At 42.5% G+C, this 21,144-nt stretch overlaps 1 protein-coding gene and 1 long non-coding RNA gene across 2 annotated transcripts; one reads left to right on the forward strand and one right to left on the reverse strand.

Moving 5' to 3' along the window:
• Positions 1-1,292: 1,292 nt before the first annotated feature.
• LOC129182353 (caspase-3-like) lies at positions 1,293-17,032 on the reverse strand. Its single transcript, XM_054778351.1, has 6 exons — positions 16,810-17,032; positions 16,511-16,644; positions 4,969-5,097; positions 2,788-2,963; positions 2,588-2,699; positions 1,293-2,514 (listed from the first exon to the last, which is right to left on the reverse strand). The coding sequence occupies exons 1-6, from the start codon at positions 16,875-16,877 to the stop codon at positions 2,285-2,287; spliced, it is 849 nt and encodes a 282-aa protein (XP_054634326.1). The 5' UTR covers positions 16,878-17,032; the 3' UTR covers positions 1,293-2,284.
• LOC129182356 (uncharacterized) lies at positions 16,495-20,151 on the forward strand. The gene is made up of 3 exons (XR_008570628.1): positions 16,495-16,666; positions 19,696-19,765; positions 19,877-20,151. It is a non-coding gene; the product is annotated as an uncharacterized LOC129182356 (long non-coding RNA).
• Positions 20,152-21,144: the final 993 nt, after the last annotated feature.

A 21,144-nucleotide genomic window follows, 5' to 3' on the forward strand; every position in this document is an offset into this window, starting at 1 on the left:
TGAAGAAAAAACCCAAATTGGACATCATACCCTGCAGTGTGAACGTAGCCTTAGTGACTCCAAAAAGTGCACTTTTTTGGGGGGGAATTTTGCCCACCCTCCACAATCGTTATGTTGAGGCCGAATATACGGAGGATGAGCTACAGGTTTTAGACGCTGAGCGAGCAAGAAGAGAGAGTGAAGCGTCAGAGCAGACGAGGGGGTTCGAGACAGTCAGGATCGGCATGACTTGCTGGTGTAAATGTGGCGCTTGCCGAGCCGTGCCGACAGAAATGGAGTGTTTCTGCTGCACTCGGTGGCATACAGTGTTACCATGGATGGACAGGCTTCATGTACAGGATATGGCGAGGAGGACACTGCTCCAAGAGACCGCAGAGAGAAAAATAGTTGTTGCTGTTGGCTGCTACATGAACAATGTCACTGTAGCTTGCTTTATATAGGCTACAGGTTACTTATGTACTTATTTTCTATGCCTCTGAATCCTCACTCGGGTTGTGGAGGTATGCTGGAGACTGTCCCGGCTGACTTTGGGCGAGAGGCGGGGTACACCCTGTACTGGTCGCCACTGGTCGCAATTGTAGGACCCGTGTAGACAAACAAGCATTCACACTCACATTCATACCTACCGCTTCATCTCTCCCAGTGCAGACCAGCGGGGTCCGCAGCATGCGCCGAATATGGCTGCAATGTTTTGTTATGTTTGCGAAGTGTGCTTATTTGTGCCTATGTTGCTGACGGGTTTTTTTTTGCCAGTCCCACATAGGAGCATAGTTTGGAGTTGTTTTTTTCCTCCTCCCCTTTCCTCTTGTTCTCCCCTTTCTTCTCCCCCTGTCCCCAGGACAGGACAGGCCAGGACAGGATGACTGTCCTGTCCTGTCCTGTCTACCCCCCTATTCTATTGTATGGCTTGTTGCATATGTCAGGACGGGTGATTGCACAATTTCGCTTGTACCTCTGTGACAAGTAAAGGCCATTCTGAAATAGGTGTGTCCCGTTATGTGCATACTTAGCTCCCACATGCTAGCTGTTTTTCTCTCTTTAGAATGCACACAACATGTGGTCATATCCAGGATTGTGGATGAAAAAAAGTCTTAATATGACCAGAATAAAGTCCTAAATTTACGAGAAAAAAAGTCGTAAATTTACGAGAATAAAGTCGTACATTTCTGAGAAAAAAACACCGTAAATTTACAAGAATAAAGTCATACGACTTTATTCTTGTAAATTTACGACTTTTTTTCTCGTAAATTTAGGACTTTATTCTGGTCATATTAAGACTTTTTTTCATCCACAATCCTGGATATGACCACATGTTGTGTGCATTCTAAAGAGAGAAAAACAGCTAGCATGTGGGAGCTAACTATGCAGACCAGTGCAGACCAGCGGGGTCCGCAACAAACAAAATGTTAAATGAGAAAAAAACACCGTAAATTTACAAGAATAAAGTCATACGACTTTAAAAAATCGTAAATTTACAAGAATAAAGTCGTAAATTTCGGAGAAAAAAAACACAGTAAATTTACAAGAATAAAGTTGTAAATTTCGGAGAAAAAAAACACCGTAAATTTACAAAAATAAAGTCGTAAAATATACAAGAATAAAGTTGTAAACTTTAGAGGAAAAAAAGTCGTAATATTTGGAGAATCAAGTCAAATTTAAGAGAAAAAAATAAAACAAACAAAATGTTAAATCTATGAGAAAAAAAGCTGTCATATTAAGAGAAACAAGTCAAATTTAAGAGAAAAAAAGTTGTAAATTTACAAGAATAAAGTTGTACGAGAAAAAGTCCTAATATTACGAGAATGAAGTCGTAGATTTACGAGAAAAAGTCCTAATATTACAAGAAAAAAGTCGTACATCTCAGGCAATACCTGTAACAATACCTGTAAAATAGTTACGAGTTTTTTCTCGGAAATTTACGACTTTCTTGAAATCTCAGATTATTTTAATACTCCGTCGTAACAGGCATTGCCTGAGACAGCTATGAAAAGGGCGGACTTATGTAACCTTCGGCCTTGGGCAAAGGTCATACTTACAACCATAAGGATTGTGGATGATGGACAAAATTCCCAAAAAGTGCACTTTTCCTTTAATAATTCCCTGAAATGTGTAAACAGCAACAGCTCTGACTGTTTATCAGCCAATCACGTCAGCCCATTTGGTTCCATGTTTAAAATAAAAATAGAAAACAACAAAGAACCAAATAACGCCATATTTGGTGTCAGCTTCCACAGGAACGTGCGAGCTGACGTACCACCAAACACTCCGGGGGAGGGGTGGCGTGTCAAGGCGAGAAGTACATCTCCTTGGTCAGCATGGACACGACGCACGGGATCTGCTTCTTGGCATCGAAGCCCGGCGCGTTGGAGACCGACTCAAACTCCAGCGCCACCTTGTGGTTGACTCGGATCATGACGTGGTGGAGTTCCAGCTCTTTGCCGTACTTGGTCAACACCTCGCACAGCGTCTGGATGAACCACGAGCCCGTCATGGTGTTCCGCCAGGAGTAGTAGCCTGGAGAACCGACCGCCGAGAGGTCAGCTTTTCGTCCAAGACAGATGGTGCCGAGTATGTGTGAGCGTGTTACCTGGAGCTGTGGAGTAGGCGTACATGAAGTCTGCTTCCACAGGGATCTTAGTGGTGCCGTCGTCCGCACTATCCGTTTCTATGCCTGCGTCCAGCTCCGTGCCTCTGCACGCCTTCACCACAGGCATTCAAACAAAACAGCAACCCGTTCATACTCCAAAGGAAGTACTCTACTTGCATTTGTTGAAGCGGTTGCAGTACCTGGATGAAGAAGAGTTTGGGCTTCCCCACCAGAGATCTGCAGCGATCCCCCCTAAAAAGCGACGTGAGGTATTTCAGCTCGATGGAGCCGTCGGTGCCAAAGAAGACGCCTTCGTCTCCGTGGCTGAGGAGAACACACACCAACGACGCAAAACCGCTGTGATCCTCCTTTGACACTAAATTATAGGCGGGGGCGGGGCGAGAAAGTGTAAAGGAACAATGTTGATGATTTATGAAGAAGTGCATTCACATCACAGCAGCAAGAGAAAGCTAAAACTCCGCTCTGAACCCTCGGCGCCACTTCCTGTCTGCGCCACTGTAACACATTTACAGCAACACACACGAGCACAAGTCTTATTTTATGTCTTTAAACCGCTTAGTTAATCTTATTATATCTGCCATACTGGCTAATAGAGTGTAGAGGTGACTACAGCGGCGTTATTTCATGTCTGGAGGTCTCTAATAATGTTAAAAAGCAAATTTAGAAGGTCGTACACAGGTTTTTATGCTCTAACTAGGGCTGGGCGGTATATCGAAAATTTACTGTTACTGAAATTTACTACAATAACTGACGTCATTTTGCCCATGACGATAAATTTGCTGTTGTAACAAAAAAGAAAATAAAAGTATTTTTTGTCTGTTTTGACTGTGTGTGCTGGTATGCTATGTTCATTCCCCTTTAAGACGAGGTACGGCGTGTGTGGTCACGTGACTCCACCCATCCAGTCTGAACAAGGAGGGAAAACAGACGATGAGAGAGCGGCTGATGGTTCAAATGAAGAAGTGACTGTACAGTGCCATTATTTCACTCGCATATGCGCCTACAAATAGACTGTGCGAGTAGGACAAATAAAAAGGAGCACACGTGCGACAGCGTTTTTCAACCCTTTAATTGGCATTTTGCTCCTGATGTCCATACAAAAAAATCGGCAACTCACGTTGACGCGATGACATCTCCGCTGTACAAGCTGCACTCGCCGACGTAGCTCACTAGCTACGTTATCAGTTGGATAATGGAGCGCTGCTTTCCCACTCGTGCGCTAAAAATGCCTTTTCTGTTTGTATGCATCATAACGCCGCTCCGAATGATACACAACTACTTCACCTGAAATATGGATTTTTAAAGCTTTTAAAAAAACTTAACATGTACATCATGGCCAATGACGCAAAATTGACAATTCACAAATACAAAACAAGACAATAAAAGCAAGATAAAAGCCTCTCTATAGGTAACCATGATTAATTGGCTGTTGGTAGCAGTTTTTAAGGATTCCATGCTTTATTTGATGTCAGGAATAGATGATCACATGGCTACAAGAACATGTGAAACTCTCTTTTCATTGTGTAAATGATCATATTGGTGATGGGTATCCATCCAGTTTCTAGAGCCAATATGGCACACACATCTAGGCAAATAACATGACAATGGAATTGAATAGAATTGTTAGAAAAATGAGAAAGTCACTATATTTATAAATGCTATTATTATTATTATTATTGGAATATATGAGCTGACATGGTTGTGGTAGGTTGGGTTGATATCAAGGTGGTTCTTGTGGCCATTAGTAATGTAATTGCATGAGACGTGATGCCAGTCATGTTATGTGGCTGTATGTGTAGCTTAGTACATGTGTGTACAGGATGTCGTATGCCAGCATATTAGCCATACATTCATATTTGTGGACCGCAGTCCCAGGGACATTTATTTTGGCTTCCACAAAGATGATGTTGAGCAAAAGAACATCAAATGCAAAGTGAGTATGAAAACTGCCGTAACCACCCAAAGCACATTATGGAAATGCAGCGTTGTTGGTGCTTTTTGGAGGTTTCATAGGCCGAATAGGTGCGTCGCACTACGTGTATTATATTTCATTGAAAGTAGGGTGTTGGGCAATAAATGAACAAAAAGCAGTTCATTTGCATTTCCTGCAATTATTTTCAGATGGTAAAGACATATAGTGGTCGGGGAGTTATCGCGCATTTATCGTTATCGAGGTAAAACTGCCCAATTTATCGTGATATTGGTTTGAGGTCATATCGCCCAGTCCTAGCTCTAACTATCAAAATATTCCAATTATAAACATTGAATCCTACTTGGAAAATCACTTATCACGGCCGGATCTGGAACCAATTAACTGCCATAAGTGAGGGATGACTAGTTTTTTTTACAATTCTACTCACCTGCTACCAAGACTTGTCTCATCTGCTCCACCGTCTGGTCGTTGTAAACTTTGACTTTATAACCCAGCTTGGCAAACACTTTCATCACATTGGCCGCGTCCACGTCGGTGCCGTTGCGTTGATTCATGCCTGCACAAAAAAGCCCCATTAAAAAAAGGTCCAATAATATCGGCCCACCGATATTATCAGCATAAATATTTAATATCGGATCAATATCTGTATTGTGTCTTTTCTCTATAATGAAAACTGATATAGCCCTTTAAGTGGCAAAGTCGCAAAGTTGCTGAAATTGCTAATATGTTGCTTCATGTAGTTAATACTTTACACCAGGAGACGGCAGAAATCTGTAACTTCAATCTGAGCAACATTTGTGGGCGTGTTCCGATGCAATGTTTAGGAATTTATAGACTTTGAAGCCCCGTGTGCGTACGGCAACGAGCCCGCTCGCCATAACAGCCCACACGCAGCACATGCTTGAGCCGAATGTTTGCTTAACCGTGTTTGGGTTGGCAAGACGTGGTGGGTTGTCAAAAACACAGATAATGGTGAAGGGGGGTAGCGGGAATAAAAAAAAAACAAAAAAAAAACGCGTAAATGGCGGGAGACTCCTCGGCAGAAAATTCAGCAAACTTGTGGGGTTCCTCGAGCCACGCTTTTCCATGCCCGATAGCAAGTATTTCTCAGATGTTTGCTTGCAGCTGCACAACACAATGTTGTTTACCGCCACGTCGAGAAGCTAATGGCTGATGCTATAGCCATTAGCTTCACAACAGATATGTGTTCATTCCACGACAGGAGCTATGTGATGTTACACATATCGGTATCAGTTGATATCGGAATTGGAAATTGAGAGTTGGACAATATCAGCATCTTGGATATATATAATGATATTTTGACATTTTAATCAAATTAAACAGCTTTCTAATTAACTAATCATGATTAATCACCATTTGCTATGTGTGAAACATGCCTATTTTACTGTATTTTATGAATAAAAAGATAAATGACATGCATACATATATACATATACAGTATACACACACACACACATATATATATATATATATATATATATATATATATATACATATATATACACATACATATACATATATATATATATATACACATACACATACACACACACACACACATATATATATATATACATATACATAGCGCCCTCCAGAATTATTGGCACCTCTAGTTAACATTTGTTCTTTAGCTTCTAATATTTTTTTTTGTAAAAAAATATAGGGCCTCAACCCCATTGAAAACCTGTGAAGTGAGCTGAAGAGGAGAGGACCCAGGTCGCTGGATGATTTAGAGAGATGGTGTGAAGAGGAATGGTTGAAGATCCCTTTTCTGTATTCTCCCATCTTGTGAAACATTATTGGAGAACATTAGGTGCTGCTTTGTTGGCAAAAGGGGGTTGTACAAAATATTAACATCGGGGTGCTATTGTGGCTCACATGTTCGATGTAAAATTTATTCTATTAAAATGCACTTGAATGAAAGTTTGGATTTTCCTCTTTTTTCATTGTGGTCCTAGAAGCTAAAGAACACATCTTAACCAGGGGTGCCAATAATTATGGAGGGCGCAGTATGTATGCACATATATATATATATATCCATCCATTTTCTATACCGCTTCATCCTCATTAGGGTCGCGGGGGCATGTTGGAGCCTATCCCAGCTGACTTTGGGCGACAGGCGGGGTACACCCTGGACTGGTCGCCAGCCAATCGCAGGGCACATATAGACAAACAACCATTCACACTCACATTCATTCTATGGATAATTTAGAGTCGCCAATTAACCTCACCTGCATGTTTTTGGGAATGTGGGAGGAAGCCGGAGTGCCCGGAGAAAACCCACGCGCACACGGGGAGAACATGCAAACTCCACACAGAAATGCCCAGGGGAGAATCAAAGCCAGGTCTTCCCGATCTCCAGGCTGTTCCTGTATTGGCCAACGTGCTAACCACTAGACACCGTGCGGCCACATACTGTATATATATATATATATATATATATATATATATATATATATATATATATATATATATATATATATATGAATAAAAAGATATATACTGTATACATATATATATATATATATATATATATATATATATATATATATATATATATATACTGTATATATAGAGAGAGAGAGAGATAGCTATATATATATATATATATATATATATATATACACACATACACGTATTAGTAAGTATATATGTATTAGTAACAAAATGATGCCACATCATTTGATAGAAATGAAAATGATCACCCCCTTAGAGGGGGGAAATCAAAGACACCCCAAAAATGAAAGTGAAAAAATGATGCAGCAGACTGGTCCATTTTGCTAAAATGTCATTGTAGCAACTCAAAATGATTCTCAGTAGTTTGTGTGGCCCCCACGTGCTTGTACGCATGCCTGACAACGTCGGGGCATGCTCCTAATGAGACTACGGATGGTGTCCTGGGGGATCTCCTCCCAGATCTGGACCAGGGCATCAATGAGCTCCTGGACAGTCTGAGGAGCAACCTGGCGGCGCCGGATGGACCTAAACATAATGTCCCAAAGGTGTTCTATTGGGTTTAGGTCAGGTGAACGTGGGGGCCAGTCAATGGTATCAATTCCTTCATCCTCCAGGAACTACCTGCATACACTAGCCACATGAGGTCGGGCATTGTCGTGGACCAGGAGGAACCCAGGTCCCACTGCACCAGCGTAGGTTCTGACAATGGGTCCAAGGATTTCATCCCGATACCTAATAGCAGTCAGGGCGCCGTTATCTAACCTGTAGAGGTCTGTGCGTCCTTCCAGGGATATGCCTCCCCAGACCATCACTGACCCACCACCAAACAGGTCATGCTGAATGATGTTGCAGGCAGCATAACGTTCTCCACGGCATCTCCAGACCCTTTCACGTCTGGCGCATGTGCTCAGGTTGAACTTGCTCTCATCAGGGAAGAGCACAGGGCACCAGTGGTGTAGTTGCCAATTCTGGTGGTCTATGGCAAATGCCAATCGAGCTCTACGGTGCTGGGCAGTGAGCACAGGGCCCACTACAGGACGTCGGGCCCTCAGGCCACCCTCATGGAGCCTGTTTCTGATTGTTTGGTCAGAAACATTCACACCAGTGGCCCGCTGGAGGTCATTTTGTAGGGCTCTGGCAGTGCTCATCCTGTTCCTCCTTGCACAAAGGAGCAGATACCGATCCTGCTGAGGGTTGAAGGACCTTCTACGGCCCTGTCCAGCTCTCCTGGAGTAACTACCTGTCTCCTGGAATCTCCTCCATGCGTCCAGGTACCGCAGTGATGCCCTGGTCCAGATCTGGGAGGAGATCCCCCAGGACACCATCCATAGTCTCATTAGGAGCATGCCCCGACGTTGTCAGGCATGCGTACAAGCACGTGGGGGCCACACAAACTACTGAGACTAATACATCACCCACTTATTATCAGGAAAGATATTCAAGATCATTTTCCCCCCCAGTTTAGATCTGATGTGTTTTCGAAGTGTTCCTCTAATTTTTTTGAGCAGTGTATATATATATATGTATGTATTAACAGCTGCAAATGAACTGAAAATTTAACTCAAGCTAAAAGACAGCACACATGTATGAAAATGTATTTGCTCTTTAATAGTAGCACAATATTTGAATCTAGGGAGCCCCCCAGGCGACATGGAGGAAAAAAAACATATGGGTTCAAAAAAAAAGACGGAATTTTGTGAACTATGTGAAGCTACAGTACACAGCCTGCCTCCATATACAGTAGCTAAAATGGTGTGGAAATGCGTCATTTAATTTCCATCTTCAGCATTCCCGCATCCCTCACTGCACAATTGTAGCGATATAAAGTGATACTGTAACTACAGGAACAAGTTTTCTATTTTGTCATGCTTATTGGGCTCGTCTTTTGAAAATAAAATGCTAACATCCGGTACTGGTACTGGGAAGGAAATTCAATGATTAGGCATACATGGGATTGTATCACTTGTGTGCACTTCTTGTCCTATACAGTACGCACAGCGTCATATCAGAAACTCATTCAATGTGCTGCTCTTAATTTGAAGTTTCAACACAAACATCCACAGCCCTAATATAGACATAATAATAAGGAAAGAAAGGTGGAAGTGGAGAGAGGAACATGGTTACGGTATCATGCGTGTCACGTTGTCGGACGTGTGGTTACAATAACCCCCGGATGGACAGCTAACAATGCGGTCACATGATACAGTCATTGTATTATTACACTGCTTATTGTCCTCAGGTTCTACAGGCACGTCAGTCAATATACATGTGCTGAAAGCAATCTAATTGCTAACAAAGCCAATTTGTGTAATATCTGAAATCATATATTTATCATTAATACTGTGATTTTTACAATTTTAAAAAACAAAGTGCAGGTGGAAAATGGCCGCACTTTGGAGCCAGTTGCTCTATGTCAACAAGTGTGGCTGGTAAGATGATCCAGTAGTCTGATCCGCACCATCTAATCCACGCTGGTAACCAAAGATAATGCCTCACGACGACTACAGAGTACCTATATATTTATTACAACCCGACGGCAATAATCATGTACACCAATACTACATGTTCTTCCACTCTACCCTGGATGTTTACCCACTGCTGAGCTTCTGTTGTTTGCCATCGAGGAGGAGCGACAGCTGCTTCAAACATCTCGTATTCCTTTCTCAGACTCTTCTCATGTCTCTCTGACACTCCGTTGGGGCCGCCACAAATCAATTTGGACCAGCCTGGACTTTGATATGCACATTAGCACTCATAAGGTCATCAAATCTTACCTGTATGCATTCCCACATGGTATCAGCATTTGGAAGCACATATGATGTGTATGAAAAAGGGAAAAAAGCAGTATAGTAGTAGTCTATCTGTGCAGCGTGGGGGAAAGTTAGATGGTGCGTTCAAGGGCCGTCAAAGAAAGTGTAATAAATTGCCGCTGGCAGCAAACAACTTCAATGTGCACTTCTAACTGTATATTATTTGTTTTAAATAAAAGTGAGCCATATTTCCAAAAATGATAACCATTTACATAAAATTAGATGTAGTTACATAAGTGTTTGACCGTTTCCCGCGGCCCACAGCATGCTTGGGGATATGATATGGTCTTTTACACATTTCAAAACACTTTTATACAATTGGCTTCTTGTACACTGTATCAAATCGTATGGAATTGTTCTGTTTTTTATTCAATCTTACCCTGTTCTCATTTGTTATAACCTGTTTTTACTCTTGTGAAGCACCTTGGGCACCATTGGGATGTTGTAAGGTGCTATACAAATAAACTTTGATTTGATTTGTTTTGTTTTTAAAATATATCGCTTTTGAATCGTATTGTCACCTGTGTATCTACAGTAGATGCGTTTCGAATTGTCTTCAACAAAGAGATTAAATCCCCAGGCGCTATCTATTCGTCCTCGCTCATAAAGACATTAGAACAAACCTGGTCTGACATAGAAAAAGAAGATGGAACAGCCAATTTAGCAGCTTTGTCGCTATATTTAGCGGGTAATCAAACCCAGGGCTTAAGAGGTTAGATAAAATTACAACTGGGCCTGTCACAATAACAAGTTTTGCTGGGCAATAATTGTCGTGGAAAAAAAACAGAGAAATAACCTGGGAATACTGTGAAGTTGACATTGTGTGTCAATGCAGATGTCAGCTCATTTGCATACACACTTCCTTGATTGACTTTTAGCAACATTGTGTGTGGAATACGGTGTGTACGTTTAATGGCCTCTTGTCATTCCGCCTCTTCGGTGGAGAGAGAGGAGGAAATCAAACACACATGCACATATCAATATATTGAGGCCTGCAAAATTATCCAGGTCATTTTTATTTATCGCCTAATTACAACTTTTTTCCCCTCTGTTTTTAATTGTACCCGGTGCTGATATTGCAAGATGGCGCACTCCGTCACTAAACAAACCCACAAAAAGCAGCAGGCCCAGACAACATCTCAGGACGTGCATTCTGGGTTTGCTCATCAGAGCTAGCTGATGTGCTTGCTAACATATTTAACCTGTCGCTTGCACAAGCATCTGTACCGACCTGCTTTAAGTCCACCACCATAGTGCCGTACCCAAGAAGAGCAACGTGACCTGCTTAAATGACCTATAGCACTCACTCCTATTGTAATGAAGTGCTTTGAAAGGATAGTCATGGCCCACATCAAAAAGAGCATCCCGGCCACTGTGGACCCTCTACAGTTTGCATATCGCCAGAACCGGTCCACGAATGATGCAGTCAACACTGCCATCCACACAGCCCTTTCTCACCTACAGGGCCAGGACACATATGTCAGAATGCTATTATAGACTATAGCTCTGCTTTTAATACAGTCAGCCCCCACAAACTCACAAATAAGCTCCTCACACTTGGCCTGTCTCCCTCCCTCTGTAACTGGGTGTTTAACTTTCTAACAGGCAGGCCCCAGTCAGTCAGAGTCCACAATCGCACATCCAGCTCAAGAATTGTGAGCACTGGGACCCCACAGGGGTGTGTGCTGAGTCCTCTCCTCTACACGCTCTTCACCTACGATTGCGTGGCCTCCCAGAACAACACCAGCATCATTAAATTTGCGGATGACACTACAGTCATCGGACTGATCACTGGTGGTGTTGAAACGTCATACAGAAGAGAGGTGGCGGACCTCATAGCTTGGTGTCATGATAACAATCTCCTTCTCAATACAGATAAGACTAAAGAGATGATCATTGACCCAAGAACAAGGGAAAAGGAGCCGCATAGACCCCTGTTTATTGATGAGACTGAGGTGGAGAGGGTGAAAACCTTCAGTTCCTTGGCACACACATCAGCGAGGACCTCACCTGGTCTCACAACATCCAACAAATCATCAAGAAGTCCAAAGGAGACTGTACTTCCTGAGAAGACTGAGGAAATTTGGCATGCCCACCAAAATCCTTAGTTGCTTCTACAGATGCACTATCGAAAGTGTCCTTACCGCCTCCATCACTGTTTGGTACGGTAACTGCACAACACGAGATAGGAAGGCACTCCAGCGGGTGATCAAGACCTCACAGAACATTGTTGGGGCAGCCCTCCCCTCACTGCAAGACATTTATAAATCTAGAGTCCTACGAAGAACACACAACCTCATCAAGGACAGCACACATCCACAACACTCATTATTCACACTCCTACCGTCAGGCAGACGCTACAGGAGTTTGAAGTCCAGGACCACAAGGCTGGCAAACAGCTTTTACCCACAGGCCATCAGGCTTCTCAACGAAGCACTCACACACGCCGCAAGCAACACACGCACACACTCATAGCACTTTTATTTATTTACTTATTTATTTGTATTAATGTCTCTTCTGTTGTTGTTGCTTAATTTATTGGTATTAATGTTTCTTATGTTCTTATTCATTTTCTTGTGTTTTTTTTTTCTTTCTTTCTTTTTTGAGAGAACGAACAGAAAAAGAATTTCATTGCATAGCAGAAACACCAGTTTTACTGTGCATATGACAATAAAACTCTTGAATCTTGAATCTGACTTCCCTGGCTGCAGTGAAGTGAAAGTGAAATAGAGTTGTCCCTCGCCACTTAGCGGGTTGAACATCGCCCCCTTACTCTATCGTGTTTTTTCAAAAGTAAATGAATAAATCATCATTGTTCTGTGGTTGAATACAGCCTATTATTAGTAAAAAAAAAAATATATATATATATATATATATACAGTATATATGTGCATGGCTCAGATCAAGGGTACCCTTTGCTGTCTTCAACTTCACTTGAGTAGTATTTGAAATTGTTATTCTAACAATGTGTACTATCCCTATCACTCTGACGTTTATAGAGTGAGGAAGCTTACCAAACCATAAATTAAGCCTGTTCATGTTTTTATTTTGCGCTAGCACGTGTCTATATTTGGACATTGAAATGTTACATGTAAAGCATGTCTACTTTTGTTGTGGAATTAACAATATTTTCTCTGATAATTTTCTCATGATTTCTACTTAGAATTAAAGAATGATGTCTGAAATTGGTTTCTAATGTGTTTTATTCAAATATTCTCAGTGTAAAAAAAAATAACTGTCGTGTAATCATTAGTGAAACGTACATAACCTTCGTGTCCGCCTGCCGATGAAAATTTTGAAGAACATAATTCCATGGAAAAACAAACCCCATGATGATTACAATGGTATATATTTATGGAATAATTACTCAACTCTGCAACTAAAGTGATTTTTTTGTGTATAAAAGAATAAAATAAGATTATTTGAACAAAAGTGTAACACACCCAAATTTTGTGTCCGGCCCGTTATGTACGTACACTTCGAGCTCACAGCGTAAATTGCGTATTAATAGTAAATATTGAATTAGAAAATAAAAAGTGCCTTCTTGGGCCAAACAAAACTTGTATCCTTCCGCTGGTTATTCGCCAAATACGCATTCAGCAGGGGAATGTGTCGTCGTGTCCGCCATTTTGTGTCAGCGTCATGTACGTTCAGTCACGACCTCGGAGAAGCAGCATCATTCAATTCGACGAGCAATCGGCGGTTTAACAACCATTGTCAAGTCTAAGGTAAGATTTTTTCATTTTTATATATATTGGAGAAGATCTTTATGCACTTTGAAATTATTTTTTTCCGTCGGGTGAGTTACAAATTTTGTGTTTATCGAGCAGTGTAACTCGTTTTGACAGCCATTGTTTTTACCTCTCGTAGGTCGCCGTTCGTGTCCTGTGCACAAAGCGGCGAAAAAAAACACGCGAAGTGGGCAAAATTATTCATTATTATTAGTCGGATTTTACTTACTTTTATCCGTCATATTATATGTCGTTGACATTTATCCAAACCAAATAAATTCTAGCATGTTCGTTGATAAATTGCTCTGTATTTGACCCGGAAGCAATCGGCGTGTCCCTCATGGGAGGTCAAAGATCGCCTTATAATTTTAGGTCTTTAGCATGATAATTCAAGAACCACTCACTCAGTGCATTTCACTAAATCCTGGCTCATGTTGCCACAGTGCTGCAATGATTAGCTTATATTGTGGAGTTGATAGGTCAAAGTTTATGTCATTACAGTCTTAAGAAGGGCTGATGGGGTTTGTAGTGTTTGTACTGATACAACAATGGCATGGGAAGGACTGAAGGTCCATTTTTCTTTGCCATATTTTCAGAGCTTTAACTCAAGATCTAGACTTGTTTTTATTTACTTTATGATAATCTCTCAAATATAAGTTACTTTTCTAACAAAAGTCAAATCTATGCAGCGGTAACACCATAAAGTCGACATCGAGTTATGTGCATTACATTTAAGAAAGAGTGAACTTCAGAAGGTTGCTATGGGAAATGGAAGATGTCTCCAGCTCTGGTATGTTGGGTGTGTGCTTTGCAATGTTTGAAGTTTGTGTTTATAACATTACTAAGGTCTATCCACAAGTTTGAAATTTTACTCAAAATGTAACACTTGGGTACCCTTGATCTGAGCCATGCACATAAACTAAGCAAATTTGACATGTTATTGGCTTAAATGAAGCATTTTCAAGCAGAAAAATGGCTAAATGAACTAAAATACAAATACAGTCAAACCTGTCTTAGCGGCCACCTGCCTATAGCGGCCACTGAAAAAAATCCCCCGCAGCAAATTTGTATGTTATAGACCCTGTGTATAGCAGTCACCTGTCCAACACAGCCAGCAGCCACCCATTTTGTCTCCCTTGGTCAATATCTGACTGCATATAGTGGCCAAATTACCAACTCAAGTAGAAGCTTCATGCATGAAAAAGTTTAGTTTTTCAATCAATGAAGCCGTCGTGTGTAGACTTTAATTACTGAGTCCTAGCTCAGTCACAATCATTCACAAGATCCACACAACTGTCAGTTGTTCCACATAAAAAAGCCGTCTTCTTTTGAGCTTGCTATTTCCTGGTCAAACATGTAACTTTAAGAGCATTTGCACCAAAACATTACCGCAAATTAGGCTGGGAACAGGACGTGCTCCCAGCGACGCTACAATAGCTCACAGCTTGTACTTAATTGAAGTATTTTAGAATGTACTCACGTTATTTTTCATCAATCCTCATCCACAAATCCATCAAAGTCCTCATCTTCTGTATTCGACACAAAAAAAGCCGTCTTCTTTTCCGTTCGCTACTAGTCTGTTAACTTGTCAGTTATTCAGCTCCGAAGCAAAGAAGGAAACTTCTCCTGTTGCTTCTGCCAACTTTATTTAGTGAACGCGGCCACCAGACAGCAGCTCAGAACACACACACATCTCTCAGCATCGTCTCTCCTTTCTGCTTGCCCACAAGCCAAAGGTTAAACAAGCCCCACTACATAGCTGTCCAGGCAATGCCTGTAACAAGTGACACCGTTTATTTCCTGGAGTGAGACAATGTGCACTGGTCAATACTGTAATGCCGCTTGTTGTGGGGTAGGAGAGACTCACGTTGCCGATGCACTTTAATCGCTTTATTAACAGCGGAGAACACTGCAGGACTTTACATCCACGCCAACATAAACACACTTCCCAACTCTCTTGAAACTCACAGCTAGCACTGAGCCTAGCTCTCCTGCTCGGGACGCCCACCGTCACTTCCCCTCACTTCCTGATGAACTAAAGCTGTAATGACACTCTGCCGTATAAAAAGTAAAATATTAAAAACAAGCGTAAGACATTACTAGCACAGCTTTGTTCTGTGGGTCGTGGATAATAACAAGCCTTGTAGTGCTGTACAACTTTTATCCGCAGTCCCACAGTGCCCTCTACTGGTCAACATTATTATTATTTTTTTTCACTTTTTTCCCCCTCTACTGTCAACATTCAAACTGGACACCAACCTGTCTATAGAGGCCACCTGTCTATAGCGGCCACTTTTGCAGACTCCCTCTAGTGGCCGCTATAGACAAGTTTGACTGTACATGTTAAGGTATTAGAAGACGTTGCTGAACTGTAGTGTACACTGGCCACTAGATGTCACTAGTAACACACGCACCAGACTTGATCGCTGGAACATTTATTGTATGTTTGAATGTGGTCACAACAGACACAATAATAACATAATAATAATCGTCATAATAACACAGGCTGCTGTTATGGCCGTACTCCAGCTAAAACTCAACTCTGAACCCCCGACGTCACTTCCTGTGCACGCGTCCGAAACACATTTACCACATTTACTGAAAAACACGCGAGCACGAGTCTTATTTATGTCTTAAATGGCTTACTTTCTCCAATTACATCTACTATATAGGTTAATAGGAGTGTTAAGGTGACTATATTGGTGTTATTTCATGTCTAGAGGGCTCTAATAATGTTAAAAAGCGGATGTAGAAGGTTTTCAACAGGTTATATATGCTCCAACTACCAAAATATTTGATGTATAAATAGCGGCCGGGTCTGGAACCAATTAACCGCGATACATGAGGAATTAGTGTAGAAAAATATCTTCAATATCACTACACACGTATAAATACCTGTTCTTCTGTCAAAGTTCTTGTATCTTCAATATCACTACACACGTATAAATACCTGTTCTTCTGTCAAAGTTCTTGTTGTTGATGATGATACACTGTCCTATGCAGGGGAACTTGAGGCTGTATCTGAAGCTGTGAGACTGAGCCTGGGCATCCACATCCATGGAGCTAGGCGAGGAACCTTCTGACCTGGAGGGAGGACAAACCACGGGTAGGCTGCTGCACTGCTTCATCGTGAATAATAATTTGTATGATTAACACAATCTAGCTAACACGTTTTAGTCAAAGGACTCATATCCCCACACATACGCGTGTAATGCAAACGATGGGCAATGTGGCTAACTAGCTACTCACTGTTCTTGTCCGTCGCCTCGTCTTGCGTCTATGCAGTCAGCTCCAGCAGCAGGCCCGGTCGCCGACATAGTTTCACTTTTGTTAATTACAATAACTCAATTCCACGCAGGAATGTCTTTTTACACTTGGTCGTATTTACCTAATTGTTATCTGGAGAGTGTGTGTGTGTGTGTGTGTGTCTGGGGGGAGCCGAGCAGAAACTCCTTACGCGTAAACAAAGATAGTGACGTCATCAGAAAGAGCGCTCGTTGTAGGTCGCCAGCGCCCGCCGTGTGAGCGGTGATGAGATGTACTGTATACGCCATACTCCTGCTACTTGGTTTACTTATATTTTTTATAGTGAATAGTGAATGATAATATACTGCTCAAAAATTTTTTATGAACACTTCGAAAACACATCTGATCTAAACTGGGGGAAAAATTATCTTGAATATCTTTCCTGATAATAAGTGGGTGATGTATTAGTAACAAAATGATGCCACATAATTTGATAGAAATGAAAATGATAACCCCCCTTAGAGGGAGGAAATCAAAGACACCCCAAAAATGAAAGTGAAAAAATGATGCAGCAGACTGGTCCATTTAGCTAAAATGTCATTGTAGCAACTCAAAATGATTCTCAGTAGTTTGTGTGGCCCCCACGTGCTTGTACGCATGCCTGACAACATCGGGGCATGCTCCTAATGAGACTACGGATGGTGTCCTGGGGGATCTCCTCCCAGATCTGGACCAGGGCATCAATGAGCTCCTGGGCAGTCTGAGGAGCAACCCGTCGGCACCGGATGGACCTAAACATAATGTCCCAGAGGTGTTCTATTGGGTTTAGGTCAGGTGAACGCGGGGGCCAGCCAATTGTATCAATTCCTTCATCCTCCAGGAACTACCTGCATACACTAGCCACATGAGGTCGGGCATTGTTGTGGACCAGGAGGAACCCAGGTCCCACTGCACCAGCATAGGTTCTGACAATGGGTCCAAGGATTTCATCCCGATACCTAATAGCAGTCAGGGTGCCGTTATCTAACCTGTAGAGGTCTGTGCGTCCTTCCAGGGATATGCCTCCCTAGACCATCACTGACACACCACCAAAGCGGTCATGCTGAATGATGTTGCAGGCAGCATAACGTTCTCCACGGCATCTCCAGACCCTTTCACGTCTGTCGCATGTGCTCAGGTTGAACTTGCTCTCATCAGGGAAGAGCACAGAGCACCAGTGGTGTAGTTGCCAATTCTGGTGGTCTATGGCAAATGCCAATCGAGCTCTACGGTGATGGGCAGTGAGCACAGGGCCCACTACAGGACGTCGGGCCCTCAGGCCACCCTCATGGAGCCTGTTTCTGATTGTTTGGTCAGAAACATTCACACCAGTGGCCCGCTGGAGGTCATTTTGTAGGGCTCTGGCAGTGCTCATCCTGTTCCTCCTTGCACAAAGGAGCAGATACCGATCCTGCTGAGGGTTGAAGGACCTTCTACGGCCCTGTCCAGCTCTCCTGGAGTAACTACCTGTCTCCTGGAATCTCCTCCATGCGTCCAGGTACCGCAGTGATGCCCTGGTCCAGATCTGGGAGGAGATCCCCCAGGACACCATCCGTAGTCTCATTAGGAGCATGCCCCGATGTTGTCAGGCATGCGTACAAGCACGTGGGGGCCACACAAACTACTGAGAATCATTTTGAGTTGCTACAATGACATTTTAGCTAAATGGACCAGTCTGCTGCATCATTTTTTCACTTTCATTTTTGGGGTGTCTTTGATTTCCCCCCTCTATAGGGTGATCATTTTCATTTCTATCAAATGATGTGGCATCATTTTGTTACTAATACATCACCCACTTATTATCAGGAAAGATATTCAAGATCATTTTTCCCCAGTTTAGATCTGATGTGTTTTTGAAGTGTTCCTTTAATTTTTTTGAGCAGTGTAGTTGGTGCTGCTGCATTAACACCAATTATATAATTATATAGTTAATTAATAGTAATAACTACCAAAACAATTTTTAAAAATACCTAAAAAAAACACCTGTGCTTTGCTTTGACAGTGCACGCATACCATTCCGCAAAAAATACTTCTGCCGTAAGAGCTCTAAAAGTTCCTTTTTAAAGGCTACACTGACCCAAATAGAATTCTGCAAACAGTCTCCCATAATGTGCACACTTATCCGGCGTGGCTTTTGTTGATGTGTCACTGTTTTGTGCCACCAGTCCCAGCCACCCCCAGCCTACAACCCTGTTCGACCTTCATAAAAGATACATACAGCAAAATAAATACTATTCCTCCATTCAAAGTCATTGCTTTTTCCCAGAAGTGGGAAACACCACCACAAGTATGATCCAAAACACACCAGCAAGTCCACCCCGGAATGGCTGAAGACTTTGGAGTGGCCTAGTCCAAGTCCTGACCTGAATCCTATTGAGATGCCGTGGCATGACCTTAAAAAGGAAAAGCCTCCAATGTGGCTGAATGACAACAATTGTGCAAAATTCCTCCCCAGCGCTGTAAGAGACTCATTGCAAGTTATCACAAATGCTTGATTGCAGTTGTTGCTGCTAAGGGGGCCCAACCACTTATTAGCTTTAGGGGGCAATCACTTTTTCACACAGGGACATGTAGCTTTGGATTTTTGTTCTCCCTTAATAATAAAAAGTATCATTAAAAACTGCATTTAGTGTTGTAGTGTTGTGTTGTCATTAACTAATCTTTAAATTTGTTTAATGATCTGAAACATTTAGGTGTGACAAGCATGCAAAAAAAGAAAAACAGGAAGGGGGCAAACACTTTTTCATTCCACTGTATATGTCAATAATCCTTGAGCTTTTAAACACACTGAATTTTCTTAACGGGTACACCAGAAAACTGAATATCCACTGATTTTGTCTTTGATTTCAGCTTCCTCGGTCACCTTGTGTCATCTGTCAAAAATGATTAGGTTAATTGGATCCAGATTCGACCATCACTGGTAAGTGAATTTCCGCGAAGTACGAGACCTTCTTTATAAACGGAATATTTCGTAGTTATGGCGTACAAAACCTGTTTACAATCTTCTAAATATTGTCTTTAACATTATTAGAGCCATCTATACATGAAATAAGACGCCGGCCGAGCCGATGACAGTGGCGGGCGGCGTGTCCTCTCTCACCAAAAGACATCTCACGACTGGTGATTCAGAATGTCCAAACTGGGCCTCGTCTCCATGGACCTGCAAAGGACATATTAGTACTGATCGAAATAAAGACATTTTCAATATCTTATGTCACGTTGACTCCATCTTAAACCCATCTTACCTTAAAATCTGCTGCTATTTTCACAACAATGACTTAAGAAAAAACAAAATGGTGGACGTTTCCTGAATCATGCTCATTTTCCACGCTGTTCTTTGCTAGCAACTGTAAGCTAATGCTACACAAGGGCAAATGGTACAGTCGCAGCAAAACCTCAACACTGTATGTTATATTATGGAAAAGGGATGTAGTCCGATATCCTCGTAGCCTGTATGCTAACGGAATTATTGGATGTATAAGCCTAATTTCACACAAATGTGCCCACCCTTATTGATTAAAAAGTTGGACAAAGGTTTAAAACTTGATTTACTTAAGAAATCATCCACATGGTTCTTCATAACATATCTAATCATATTTTTTTCACTGAACAAAAATTAATAATGTAAATTACAAGTAGTAAAGGTTGCACCTGTACACGAAAGAGTGCAGCATCCTCTAGTGGCGATCTTCCTCCGTCACGCGCGGTCACTTCCAGGGTGTAACTGGCTCCCACGTGACGTCGTCCTGATGTCTCCTCTTTTACCGTCAATCTCGAAGTGTCCCAACCGCTGACCTTGGACGCCAACTACAAAAAGTACACTCTTAGAGTACACTCTGTATACACTCTAAATTCAATACAGTATTGATTCTGTCAAGAAATGACGTGCCGGGCGCTTGGGCGTTTGTCGCCGTTGCGCTTTGTGCTCTGCTGGGCCGCTGTCTGTGTCCTCGCCTCCCCCGGTCTGTCTGCGGGCTTGTCGGGGGTGGGGCTCCGGTGCGCGGGTGGTGCGCTGTCGGCTCTGGTGGCATGTGGCTGGTCTGGCTTCTGGTGGTTTGTGGGGTCCGTCGGCTGGTCTGCTGTTGGTCTCGCCTTCTCGGCTCTGGTGCTTGGCCTCCCTGCGGCTTGGAGTGTGGTGCTCCCGCTCCCTCTTCGGGGTTTGCTGGCCCGCGGGTGTCGGTTGGCGCTGTGTGGTGGTTCGCCTGGCTGCTCGCCCGTTTTCCCGTCCGCCTGCTCGGTTTCCCGCTTTCCTCCTCGCTGGCTCCCCTGTCTGCCTTGTTGGCGGCGTCCTACCGTTGG

The sequence above is a fragment of the Dunckerocampus dactyliophorus genome, chromosome 6, assembly GCF_027744805.1.
Source record: "Dunckerocampus dactyliophorus isolate RoL2022-P2 chromosome 6, RoL_Ddac_1.1, whole genome shotgun sequence".
Taxonomy (NCBI): domain Eukaryota; kingdom Metazoa; phylum Chordata; class Actinopteri; order Syngnathiformes; family Syngnathidae; genus Dunckerocampus; species Dunckerocampus dactyliophorus.